At 42.3% G+C, this 12,048-nt stretch overlaps 3 protein-coding genes across 4 annotated transcripts in view; 2 read left to right on the top strand and 1 right to left on the bottom strand.

Annotated features, from left to right (window-relative positions):
* The first annotated feature begins 542 nt into the window (after positions 1–542).
* Positions 543–3,172, top strand: LOC131695469 (aspartate aminotransferase, cytoplasmic-like). The gene is made up of 5 exons (XM_058983985.1): positions 543–688; positions 756–1,045; positions 1,547–2,206; positions 2,271–2,579; positions 2,642–3,172. Exons 2-5 carry the CDS (start codon positions 937–939, stop codon positions 2,794–2,796), a joined length of 1,233 nt encoding a protein of 410 aa, XP_058839968.1. The 5' UTR covers positions 543–688; positions 756–936; the 3' UTR covers positions 2,797–3,172.
* Positions 3,173–3,601: 429 nt separating this feature from the next.
* Positions 3,602–8,144, top strand: LOC131695466 (synaptic vesicle glycoprotein 2B-like). The gene is made up of 5 exons (XM_058983982.1): positions 3,602–4,763; positions 4,828–4,869; positions 4,923–5,247; positions 5,306–6,283; positions 6,339–8,144. The coding sequence occupies exons 1-5, from the start codon at positions 4,733–4,735 to the stop codon at positions 6,625–6,627; spliced, it is 1,665 nt and encodes a 554-aa protein (XP_058839965.1). The 5' UTR covers positions 3,602–4,732; the 3' UTR covers positions 6,628–8,144.
* LOC131695465 (probable Rho GTPase-activating protein CG5521) overlaps positions 8,145–12,048 on the bottom strand; it is a 25,084-nt gene continuing 21,180 nt past the window's right edge. For both annotated transcript variants that reach the window (XM_058983980.1, XM_058983981.1), the window contains one exon: positions 8,145–9,667. In XM_058983980.1, coding sequence (XP_058839963.1) covers positions 9,366–9,667 — 302 coding nt within the window. In that variant the 3' untranslated portion in view covers positions 8,145–9,365. The remainder of the gene's footprint in view (positions 9,668–12,048) is intronic.

Raw genomic sequence — 12,048 nt, 5'->3', positions numbered from 1 at the left:
TAAGAATTAGACTAAAATAATGTATATTCAAAAACATATCGAGTTAAGGAGCATATGTGAAAGCGATCGAAATATGAAAGGAAGAGAAAATAAACCAAGAGATGTTTTCAGTTGCAGTTACGCTGATTTGAAAAAAATGGGTTCCATTAGTCGCCAACTGACCAGAAGGTAAGTAGTATACATACTAAAGAATATTTTTAAGCAACCTAATTTTGACCATTTTCAGTTTCGCTAACCTATTGTGAATAGAGCAAATTGGATTTCACAAATCCATACAACCTTCTAGAGCAAATATTTCGTCTTTGTATGTTTTCCGATCTCTCATTCATAAATTCAGCGCCCGGCGTTTTCCACATAGGGTGATGTGCCTATTTTGATAATTTAGCAAGGAAAGTGCTGCACGGTTTCATTAAATACTTGGCCTACACAATTGCTTAGATTTCTAAATAACAATACAATACAATAAGTGGCACAAAAACAACAATAATAAGCTCATCACCCTATTTAGCAGATCACTAACACAATTTGAATACATATATAAATTCTCCAAATTTCGCAAAATCTGTTTTGATTTCATCGGACATTTTATGTTCCATTATAGGTACTACTTGTTATCAGTAAAGTAGCAATTTCTACATTGGTGTGATTCTCGTCATTGTTACCTCACGCTTTGTTGTTATCTAACTTGGTACTGTATAGACTCATTGCTATATACCTATAAATACCAGAGAGTTGATTTGCTTTCTTCTCACCAGTCCGTGTAAGAGCTTCGTGGTTTGGTGTACTATTGTCCGCCCGGAATGCGTACATTCTAGTAAATTTTCTGGATTACTGGAAAAGAAACTTTACTCAGCACAGGCGACCAAATATACAATAGTTTGGCATTTATTTCGATCAATTTATTACCGTCATTCAAACATCAATCTCACCGACAAGATGAGCATTTTCGCTGGAGTAGAAGTTGGGCCACCGATCGAGGTGTTCGCTCTAAATCAGGCCTGCTTAAAGGATACCAACCCGGACAAAGTTAACCTGGGAGTCGGGGGTAAGTTGTAGAAAAAATCGATTGTAAATATGTAAAAGAAAGTGGTCCATTTCTGCCGTATCATATACATATTCTTGGAGTGCGTGAAAACTGTACAAAGGTTATTCAAGGGCAAATACAGGTCAGGTTGGAGAATGAATATGTATATAATTATTATACCACTTTTGCGTAAACTTAATAGCTACTGTTTTGTCACACACTGTGACGAGTATACACAAAAGACTCGAATGCGAATAATAGTCTACCTTGTTTTAAACGAGTATAAATAAGCCAATTGAAATGCCAATAATTGCTGTGTTTAATCATAAATAGATCGGAGAAAAAAGTGACATTCTCTTATCACGCACCTAAGGCCAAACAACAAGTGGGAATTATCATACGGCTTTGACTAAATGAACTCTTCAAGTATCTCCAAATTCTCTGATAAGGTCTAAAATACTCGCACAGAATAACCATAGCAACAAGATGCACTGGATTTTTAATTGCTCTGTTTCATCACAGCTTACCGTACGAATGAAGGTAAACCGTGGATCCTGCCGGTGGTGAAGAAGGCCGAGGCTGCAATCATAGCCGACGGTAGCTTGAATCATGAGTACCTACCGGTGCTAGGAATGGAGAACGTCACGAACGGTGCCAGTACTTTGCTTTTGGGAGATGATTCGGAGGCTATCAAGAGTAAGCGTGCCTTCGGTGTGCAAACACTGTCGGGAACCGGTGCCTTGAGACTGGGCGCCGAGTTTCTGGCGCGGATTCTTCACCGAACCACTTTCTACTATTCATCGCCGACGTGGGAAAACCATCATAAGGTATTTTTGTATGCCGGGTTTACGACGCCGAAGACGTATCGCTACTGGGATCAAGAGCGGCGGGGTATCAACTTTGAAGGCATGATTGCAGATCTGGAAGCGGCACCGGAAGGAGCCGTCATTATACTGCATGCGTGTGCCCATAATCCTACCGGAATTGATCCTACGCGGGAACAGTGGAAACAGATCGCCGATGTTTGTGAACAGAAGAAGCTTTTCCCGTTCTTCGATTCAGCCTACCAAGGATTCGCTAGTGGCGACCCGAATAAGGATGCCTTCGCTGTGCGATATTTTGTGGAACGTGGGTTTGAACTATTTTGCGCTCAGAGTTTCGCCAAGAACTTTGGATTGTATAGTGAGTTATGAATTTTTGTGGTGTCCTGAATATATAATACTAACCCTTGTATCATCTATAACAGACGAACGTATCGGAAATCTTACCGTCGTCCAGAGGGACACAGCAACCAGTTCTGCGGTGGCTTCGCAAATCACACTGTTGGTTCGTGGTATGTACTCCAACCCGCCGGCCTTTGGCAGTAGAATCGTGAGCCGGGTGTTGAATGACCCAACACTACGAGCCGAATGGATGGAGTGTATCAAAACGATGAGTTCCCGTATCATCACCATGCGGCAGGCTCTGTACGATGAACTGGTGGCACTGCAAACTCCTGGAACCTGGGAGCACATCACTCAGCAGATTGGCATGTTCTCATATACGGGATTGAATGGTAGGATCTACTAGATAAATTTTAGCAAATTAATTCCAATTGGACGTATTTGTTTTCGACAGAAAAACAAGTGGAAATTCTGATCAAGGAGTACAGCATCTACCTGCTAAAGACCGGTCGGATCAGCATGTGTGGCCTGAACGAGAACAACGTCAAGTACGTTGCTAAGGCAATAAATGATGCGGTTTGTCGAGGCGGGGCAGCATCCAAGATCTAGTTTAGTTGACGGGGGATAGAGAAGATGTCGGTTTTTCTTCGGCTTCCATATAAATTTATATATCGTACCGCTTTTATTTAAGCAAGCATTTTATGTTTCACTTGTTCCTTGTTACAATTATGTATTAGATTTTTTCCCTGTAAAAACATCGGGAGTTTTGGAAGTATTTTTTAAGCACTGAAAAGCAAAGCTTTCATATCTGATTTAATCAAAGCAACCGTAACAAAAATAAACAACAAAGGTCCTCCATATTAACACTTTGAATACACGCTGAACTCATTTGCAATATGAGACCAACAACAAGTAGCGAAGTTTTATGACAAAGTGTACAAATTTTTCTATGGAAATATGATTAATAAACGTAGGCAGATCCGTTTTTCTTGTAATGCAAATATAAAACAATATCATGCTGGGGTGGGCGTAGCGTATTGGTAAAATCGATTGCTTTGTACGCAGCACACCTGGGTTCGAGTCCCGACCCCGCACATAGGGTTAGAAATTTTTCATAAGAGATTTTTCTAACCCGAAGAGGCGAATGACCATAAGGTTAAAACCTCTATAATCGAAGTAAAAAAAATATGCTGAGAGACAACGATTTATATTCCAAATAATTGCAATGAGCATTTAGATATCTCATAAATAGAAACAGACGAAGGGTAACGGTTTTGTCATTAGTAGTTTAGAGAAATTCCCTGCGCAAATACAGATTTCTTAAACCTTTCGTCATATCAGCGATTCCGCCAAAATTGAGCAAATCATACTTCAAGAGAACTTCAATTTGAGAACAATTCCACCAGAAATCTTGAGAAGCTTTTCTTCAGAATCTTGAGATATGTTTATTTTCCAGAATCCTAAACAATCCAATAGAATTCTGAGCAACAAAACGTAGATATACAGATAAGGATTCCTTCGGAATGCTGAGATAGATTTTATCGAAATGCTAAAAAGAGTCTTTAAAAAGTTTCGAATAGAATCCAAGGAAGGACTACTTCAGAATCCAAAGCAGAGCTCCGACAGAATTATAAGATACATGGTAAGTCAGAATCCTATGCGAGTATCAGAAACCGTCTTCAGAGTAAACGATTTTAAATGACATTTTCTGCGTTGAAAAGATAATATAAAACCTGCATGGAGGTGGCTTGAACCCCCTAAACCAGTCCTGGTGCACGGTTCTGATTGGAGTGATACCCGCAGAGTATAGCTTGAAACGGTTCCAAGATCCCATTTTCCAGCAAATATCCTACCGTAAAACTTCCACCATAATTTTCTTGACATACTGATTCCACAGTAATACACTGTGCACTTTACTCCCAGGTATTTTGTGTCTTCGATAGTACGTCTAGACACACTTTCAGTCTGGTGAAAAGTTTTTGTTACAGATCTTATCTGGTAGCTAGCGGCAGCTCAGCTGGATCATACAACAAGCGTGTGTTTACTATTGTAAGGTGAAAGCTTCCACCGCAGATTGTAGAAGATAATTCAAGATGATGTTGCCATGCATGTGAGTTTTTGATGTTTTGAATTACGATGTGTGTTCAAAGATATAAGAACGCGAGGGATATGAATAGAGACTGATACCTGGAACAGTTGGGAATCTTTTAACCTGGAGGTAGTCAATTTCAAATTAATTAAACAAAACACAATTACTATTGAAGGGAAATCGAATTGATCTTAACTTATGAACATGAACATTTCGAATAATACTTTCAAATCTTCTTGGCCTTGTAATCTGAAAGATTTTCTTCAAACAAATTAAACAATACCAAGTTCAAATAGGGTCAACAGAAACCAAACTCTATTCTGTACATATCCGTAAATCCAACACACAGTCACTCGTTCTAACATCCTATCTGTATGCGCCTTTCAGTAGGAATCTATCTGGAAACAAGATCAGCAAGAAATTTTGATTGGGAATCAAACTAGTTCCCAACCAACCATGGAAAGTTCCAACGATAAAACATCAGGTGGTGAGTTGGAATTTTTTCTTAAATATTTGGGACCCCTAACCAGACTAAAGATAATCCCTTTCAGTATCCAACTCGGTAACTTTCGACGATGCCCTCTCGTTGACAAGTAAGTGACAAGATTGTCATTTATTCCAAAATAATGTGTTAGTTACTTCACAGAGTTCGGCCAACTGAACTACGTTCTAATCATCATAGCGGGGACAATTCTTACAGCATTCCTGCTTGAAACTCTAGGAATCAGCTACGTCATCGCGGTGGCCGAGTGTGACCTACAGTTGTCTACCAAGGAGAAGGGAGTGCTCAGTGGGATAGCTTTCGTGGGAGTTATCATCAGTTCACACCTATGGGGATTTCTAGCGGATACTATGGGCCGCCGGAAGGTGATTGTTCCCACGCTTTGTTTGACGTTCGGGACAACTGCTTTGTCCAGTTTCGCCACAGGCTTTTGGTCGATCGTCATTTTACGTTTCTTTGCCGGCTTCTTGTAAGTTTTCGAATGTTTAGTGTATAATTTGAACTAATTCACTTTGAAAATGTCACAGTGTTTCCGGTTCATCGGCAACCATCTACGCGTATCTTGGCGAGTTTCACAACCACCGCAACCGATCTCGTGCCATTATGGGTGCTTCGTTCGTCTTCGGAATAGGTTGTCTGCTACTACCAGCGATAGCTTACGTCGTAATAAATCGGGAGTGGGCGCTTGTTGTGCCGGTGCTGAACATTGTCTACCGTCCGTGGCGATTGTTTCTCGTCGTTTGCAGTCTGCCATGTCTGGTTAGTGGTCTAGCATTGCTTTGGCTACCGGAGAGTCCTAAGTTTATGCTACATCAGGGTGATATGAAAGCAGCGATCGACACCATCCAGTGGATGCATCGTGTCAACTGTGGTAAAACAGTTTCGCCACTTTTCATTGATTTAATTCTCGCGGATGAGGAGGACAAACAATTCGAGGAACGTCGAGCTGTGCTAAGCAGCTCCAAAGGTTTCAGTGCTATGATGAAACTGGTTTGGGATCAAACTGCTCCTCTCTTTCGGAAACCTTACCTGAACATAACAGCGATTGTGTGCTTTCTTCAATTCGGAACATATTTCACCTCGCATGGGCTATACATGTTCTTTCCGGAGATTCTGAACCAATTGGTAGAATCACATGCTGCTGGTGTTGACCGGACCACCGTGTGCAATGTGGTTTATACGCAAAATAGGCTGATCAATTCGGAGGTTGTCGGTGATCAAAGCTGCACACCACAGATGCTGAATGCTACCACATACGGACTTTCGTTCATACTTGAGGTGATTTACGCACTGGGGTTCGCAGTGATAGGTGTGCTCATCAACGTGGTGGGGAAGCTATCGATTTTGGTGTTCGTTTTCGTGGGTTGTGGTTTATCCGGAGCATTGATGGTTGTAGTGGATACGCCTGTTGGTGGTATGTCACTTTACATGATACTGGTGATGGCAGGGTTTGGTGGAAGTGTGGTTACTGCCGCCACTGTAGATCTGTTTCCAACAAATTTAAGGTGAGAAGTGTTTACTGATATCGTTGCCTAGCTTTATTTTCTTCTTCTACCACAGAGCAATGGCTGTCTGTATCGCGCTAATGTTCGGCCGACTTGGAGGGGTAGTCGGGGCAAACATGCTCGGAATGTTGCTGGACACTCACTGTGAGTGGAGTTTTGGGATGTCAGGTGCTATCCTTATGATCTGTACTGTGCTGTCATTCTTCATACCGAACATCAATGTTTGCACGCGGGGGAACGAACCCCTACCGACACTGTCATCGAAACCAGAAAGCTGCGACGAAGTAGGTTACGTGACTCGCAAATCACATCCAACCTGTGAATCTGTTGAAAATATTCAATAAAAGATTTGATCAACACTTGTTTTTGGACACATTTTATTTCGTAGAAACTCAGATCCAGGAACCCTACTTCCAGAATTTATTTTTATTCATTGATTATAAAAATATTCGACATGCTTTCTTTCATATCAGGCTAATGGAACTGTAGCGTATTACTAGATAGTTTTTCGTCCGTCCAGCTAAAATCCCGGAGTTTATTTCTCTCCTGAAACCGTTGCTCGCTGTTCATCACGCCATTTTCGCTGTAAGGCGGTCATGACCTGCGTCACCAGTCTGTTGACCGCGTTCCACGTGTTTATGTCGCTTGTCATTCTGTAGACGGCATTATTCGGGTTGATATCCGGTCCTCCCGTTTCAAGCATCTCCCTGCGTGTCGCTTCGAACCTTACGCATTCGAAGACCATATGCTCCGGTGTTTCCCCGACGTTTATGCACTCCGGACAAAAGGGTGACACCGAGTGTCCGAACCGATGTAGGTACTGTTCACTATGCCTCCTATTTACCCAGGTCGAGAGAACCGGTATGAATCTTCGAGTCCACCTTCCTTATATCGGCCCCCGAGTCAACTCTCAGTGGTTTCCGTATTCCCCTGGTCTCGTTCCGCTTATAGCATTCGTTAACTTCCACTAGGATGACGCCGATCGGGATCATTCCAGCGATAACACAGACTGAGTGAGATAGTCCTGTACGCGCTTGCGACCCGCATGGCCACGAGCCTGAACGTACTACTCAGCTTTACTCCATTCCGCTGTCTACAGCGCCGCAACACAGACAGTGCCTCTGTACCTCAGTATCGATTTTGATACATTAGCCAGAAGACGCCTGCTTGGCCCGGTGTTCGGCATAATTATGGCTAAAGCATTTATAGCTTGTGTTGGAATTCAGTCGAAACTGCGACATCCATCATTACGCCCAGCTATTTCAGTGCCCGCTTAGAAACTGCGACATGGTTTTCAGGGAGCGAATTATCATTTAAGCAAAATACTCGCCTGAGAAGGAAGTTCGAAAGACCCCCTCACGAACTTCAAACGCAGGACCAGGACGACTAAACTGACAGTATGGTCGACATTAACACCAGAAAGGCGGGACAGGATTGTCAATGTCCACCTAACTTACTTATACAGTATTACGCTTGCAAAATTCGCTACAAAAGGACAGTATGCATTTCTAGACGACAGAGAACTTCGGTGGGATGCTTCCTAATGCGGATGAAGCAATACTACCTTTATTTTTGCGTTCCTTTGCCACCAGTAAAAGGATTAGACGACATGGTAAAGCACATATCTGCGACTAAAATTAGGAACGCGCAATTTGAGTAAATTCATTCTGCATATGCGGAGCCTACCATGTTACCATGAGCCTACCAAATCTGTGATAATCACATGTGAATTAACTCATTCCATAGCCAGTGAATTTGACTTACCTGAATCGATTCCATATTGGTGATATTTACTCGCAGAATATTAAGTTTGAATTCCTGCAAGTAAAAAGAAAGAAATATTAAATGAAACACTCTCCACTAACATATTCATTTGCTGGTTTATTCAGTTAATTTATAAATGTTTAGCTCTTGAAATGCATCCTAACAAACGTCTTTGATCAGTACATGTTTTGGCTGGTAGTAAAGAAGAACAAAAGAAAAAACATTCGCAACAGATTATTTTGCAAGCCGTTTGATATATTATCTTATCTTAAACTCCGTTCCAGTGTCCGACTCATATAAAAAACCACCCACTCGAGCTCATCTCTGCGTCTAACTACCAGTAGACCTCTTTTCTAGTTTCGTATCAAAAGTGCTCTTAAACCTAAATCCTGTCACCATTACCATTTATCTGTGTTAAGACGTTGTTCGTATCCTTACTTCAATGTTACGTTTCTTTAACAATCTTAGTCTATGTTTATGCGATAGAAGAAGGGAAAACATGTCTGGTCATGTAGTTTTATTAATAAATAACGATTAAAGAAAAAAGTTGGAATCAAAGCGATTCTGTTGGTTACAGCAGTTTTGCGTCTCATTCGTAATTTCACTTTTCACTTCCCTAGCAGACCCACGGGACTCCCTCAAAACAATAATAATAAATAAGTAGTAATCTAACAATACTTTTCCAGTGGAGGAAATAAGTGCCTGCAGCGCTCATATAGCATATGTGCATAACGCCGAATATTATAAGTTCTTACTTTCATAAAGGTGATCATTATATGATGTGTTAAAGTGCGTTAACTAGTACTATTTCATTAGTTATCTAACGCGAAGACAAAAGGTCCGAGCTAGCTACCAACTATAAAAAGGGACGTCGAAAAAGGCTTACTCCTAGCAAAAGAAGCATTCGTTAATAAATCAATGGTTAAATTAAATACAACAATGTTAAAAATGAGTTATAAAATCAAACAAAAAAGGACAAAATAGTAATAATAGTAATATTAATGGACGCGTTCATCTCACAATTGTGTAAGTTCTGATACTTGTTTTGATTATTTTTACTCGTGGTGCTTATCAGCAATAAATATTTTCCTTTAATTTTAAAGCTACATCTTTTACGCTTCTCAGCCGTGTCTACACTATACAGGAAGAAGGCTGGTATTCGCGTTTGATAAAAGCAAAAATGGAATCATTTCCCACAGAAGCAAACGGAAATGCCGACCTTTTCCATGATGGGGCTGCGCAGCGTCTGCTGCGTTTGCTCCGTGGCGGTGTACAGATCTTCTTCGCTACTGGTGCTGGCCAGAAGCTACCACCAGTCTCACTTGAACTTGGACCGGCCCGGAAGGGTGGGACTGTCCGGTGGCGTACCGGTGCCGGGTGTGTACTGCTGGTGGTGGGGATGATGGTGTTGATGATGATGGGCTAGCACTGGCCCGACCCCGCCGGTCGATGGAACTGGTGGCGGTGCAGTTTTCGGTGGTTTTGTCACCACCGGCTTGAAAGGGTGGTGCAACTTGCGCAGCGGACGCGGCGAAGGTTGTTCCAGGGAAACCGATGCCATCACGGTTTGTTGAGTGACCTCGCGTGCTGTGGCTACCATCTCCGGATGGTGGATCCAGGCTGATGAAGTATTAGGTTAAATGAACAACAATGCTTCTCCTTTGATTTTCTAAAGGAAACAACTTCAAATGGTTGTTATACTTCTGTCTCGAATTTTTTAATTTTAATCCAGATATTTAGCTGAGGGTGAGTGGAAATAACTAGCTTTGTATTCTGTATAGTACGTTAAAAATAAGATGCGAAGTCAACCCTAACAAAAACTCCCAATCTCACGATGGAATTTGGATCTTCAAGAAGGGTCACAAAATCGAGTGTAATAACGATCTTACATGGTCTATAAAGTACTCTTTCGTGTTCCGTTTAGCAGTCTGCGCCCGTTGGTTAAATCTTTTGTCGGCGAATGCCATAGTGAGTTTCGAGAAGGACGATCAACGAACAACCAGATGTTTACCCTATGACAAATCAGGAATATATTTCGAGAATACAACTTGCGCGCTCTCCAACTGTTTGTGGAATTCCACGCGACGTACGATTCAGTGAGAAGAAACGCACTGTGGAAGAGAATGGTTGAACATGGCTTTCGGATAAACTGATTAGACTGATTCGTGTAACGTTGGGTGAGTCAAAACCAAGCATCAAATTAGCTGGAGAGATATCCGACTTGTTTGTGACGTTAGATGGATTGAGGCAGGGTGATGCACTCTCGAATCTATTGTTCAACATAGCGATCTGATGTGCAAGAGAACGGAACATCACGAAATCTCACATGTTTCTTGGTTTCGCGGACAACATCAACATCATAAGCGTTGAGCGTAGAGCAGTGGAAGAGGCATTTGTGTCTTTAAAAAGGGAGGTTGTGAGAATTGAACTGACTATGAACTCTCAGCCAGCCCCTTTGCCCGGAGTGCGTGAATGTCTTCGAATGCCCTAGGTTCGAAGAAATTCGTATGTCTGGTGTGACAATATTGTCGAGGAGATGTGCCACAACGAGCATATCTGGGACGCTGCCAACAGAGAGTTTACGAATATACTCTCCGAGCTGCAGAGAAAGTGACGAAGGGACCAGTAGCGCCGGTGGATAGAAAGCCACCGTGAAATCACAAATTGGGTTTCGAGAGAAATTTCGCCGCCGGGAAACTCTCCGTCGGTGTAGACTAGGTCCACCGGCGGGAACCAGTTGAGTAGTACGCGACGTAGTAGCGGGTACCAGTAAACCGGACGTCAGACTTCACCAGAATTGCCGGACTGACTTCAACACCCTCCACCGCTGGGACTAGATCGAGTAAATCGGGACGAAGCGTGAAGTTAAATGGCTCACGGAAACAAACATCGATACCGGGAGAAATCTACCGCCGTGGAATTCACAGTAAAGTAGATTCACCACCGTGGATTATCCGACTATATCGCGACAAAAAGGGGAGCCAATTGCCTCACGAAACAGAAATCGTTACCGAGAGAAATTCCGCTGCCAGGGAACTCACCGCCGGATAATATACGAGTAGATCTCGATAAATCTGGGAGCCTAATTGTTCGAGGAAGCGGGTATCGATGTCGGGAGAAATTCCTCCGCCAGGGAACTCTCAGTCGGAGTAGGGTGAGTTCACAGCCGGGGTCTATCCGAGTAGATCGTCACAAGTCAGGGAGCTGAATGACTAACGGAAACAGGAGCTAAATCGCTCATGGAATTAGTTCCTAAACGGCTCATTGAAGCGAGAGCTCAACGGCGACGTAAAAGATGGCTACAAGAAGCATGTGAAGAGTCGAGAGTTAAATCGAAACGAAAAGGTCCAGCCATTTAATGGACCAAGTGAGGTTCCGAGATACAGCAGAAGAAATAGGTGCGACGAAAGCACAATGAGTACTCCCACGAAGTAATACCTCGATATAGTTCATTGAAGGAAAAGGCGAAAAAAGAGTAAGAAGTGTTTTTAGTGGTTAGGCACGAAAGTGAATCGTGAATCCCACACAGTGTCAATGCACTACGGACGAAGATCGGGTAACCAGGAAATCTAATACACTTGGTTGAAATACAGAGTACCCGACTTGCTCGGCCACGATGATGATGATGTTCACTTGCTGGAATAAACTTGCCGCGTTCGTGTCGGAAAACCAGAACGTTATCAGACCTCACTGGAATAAATTACGAAAGCTTTTTAAATCAGGATTAATCAAGACTTTAATCACCCACTCGATACTATGTTGCAATCTTGAGGACTTCCAGCAGTTGGGTCATCCATCAACGAATCGGATCCAGAGTTATAACCGAGTAACATAACGATAGAAATGTTTAAAAATCTTTTCGACCGAATTTTCAGAAGAGAAACTCCTGTACAGTTGACTTTACTCTTATCCAATCCAAATTTTTAGTATGTACTTTTACCTCTGTAGTCTGTGAATTGTACTCTATCCACAAACACGATGCCAACCAGACTTTCTGAGAT

This window comes from Topomyia yanbarensis, unplaced genomic scaffold, assembly GCF_030247195.1.
Source record: "Topomyia yanbarensis strain Yona2022 unplaced genomic scaffold, ASM3024719v1 HiC_scaffold_4, whole genome shotgun sequence".
In the NCBI taxonomy this organism is placed as follows: Eukaryota; Metazoa; Arthropoda; class Insecta; order Diptera; family Culicidae; genus Topomyia; species Topomyia yanbarensis.
This window is presented reverse-complemented; position numbering and strand designations above follow the sequence as displayed.

Excerpts from the sequence above, each read along its gene's own strand:
- LOC131695469 (XM_058983985.1), top strand. The coding sequence starts at position 937 with ATGAGCATTTTCGCTGGAGTAGAAGTTGGGCCACCGATCGAGGTGTTC. Across the intron at positions 1,046-1,546 it reads AGTTAACCTGGGAGTCGGGG|CTTACCGTACGAATGAAGGT; the intron begins GTAAGTTGTAGA and ends GTTTCATCACAG. Across the intron at positions 2,580-2,641 it reads CTCATATACGGGATTGAATG|AAAAACAAGTGGAAATTCTG; the intron begins GTAGGATCTACT and ends TGTTTTCGACAG.
- LOC131695466 (XM_058983982.1), top strand. The coding sequence starts at position 4,733 with ATGGAAAGTTCCAACGATAAAACATCAGGTG. Across the intron at positions 5,248-5,305 it reads CGTTTCTTTGCCGGCTTCTT|TGTTTCCGGTTCATCGGCAA; the intron begins GTAAGTTTTCGA and ends AAAATGTCACAG. Across the intron at positions 6,284-6,338 it reads CTGTTTCCAACAAATTTAAG|AGCAATGGCTGTCTGTATCG; the intron begins GTGAGAAGTGTT and ends CTTCTACCACAG.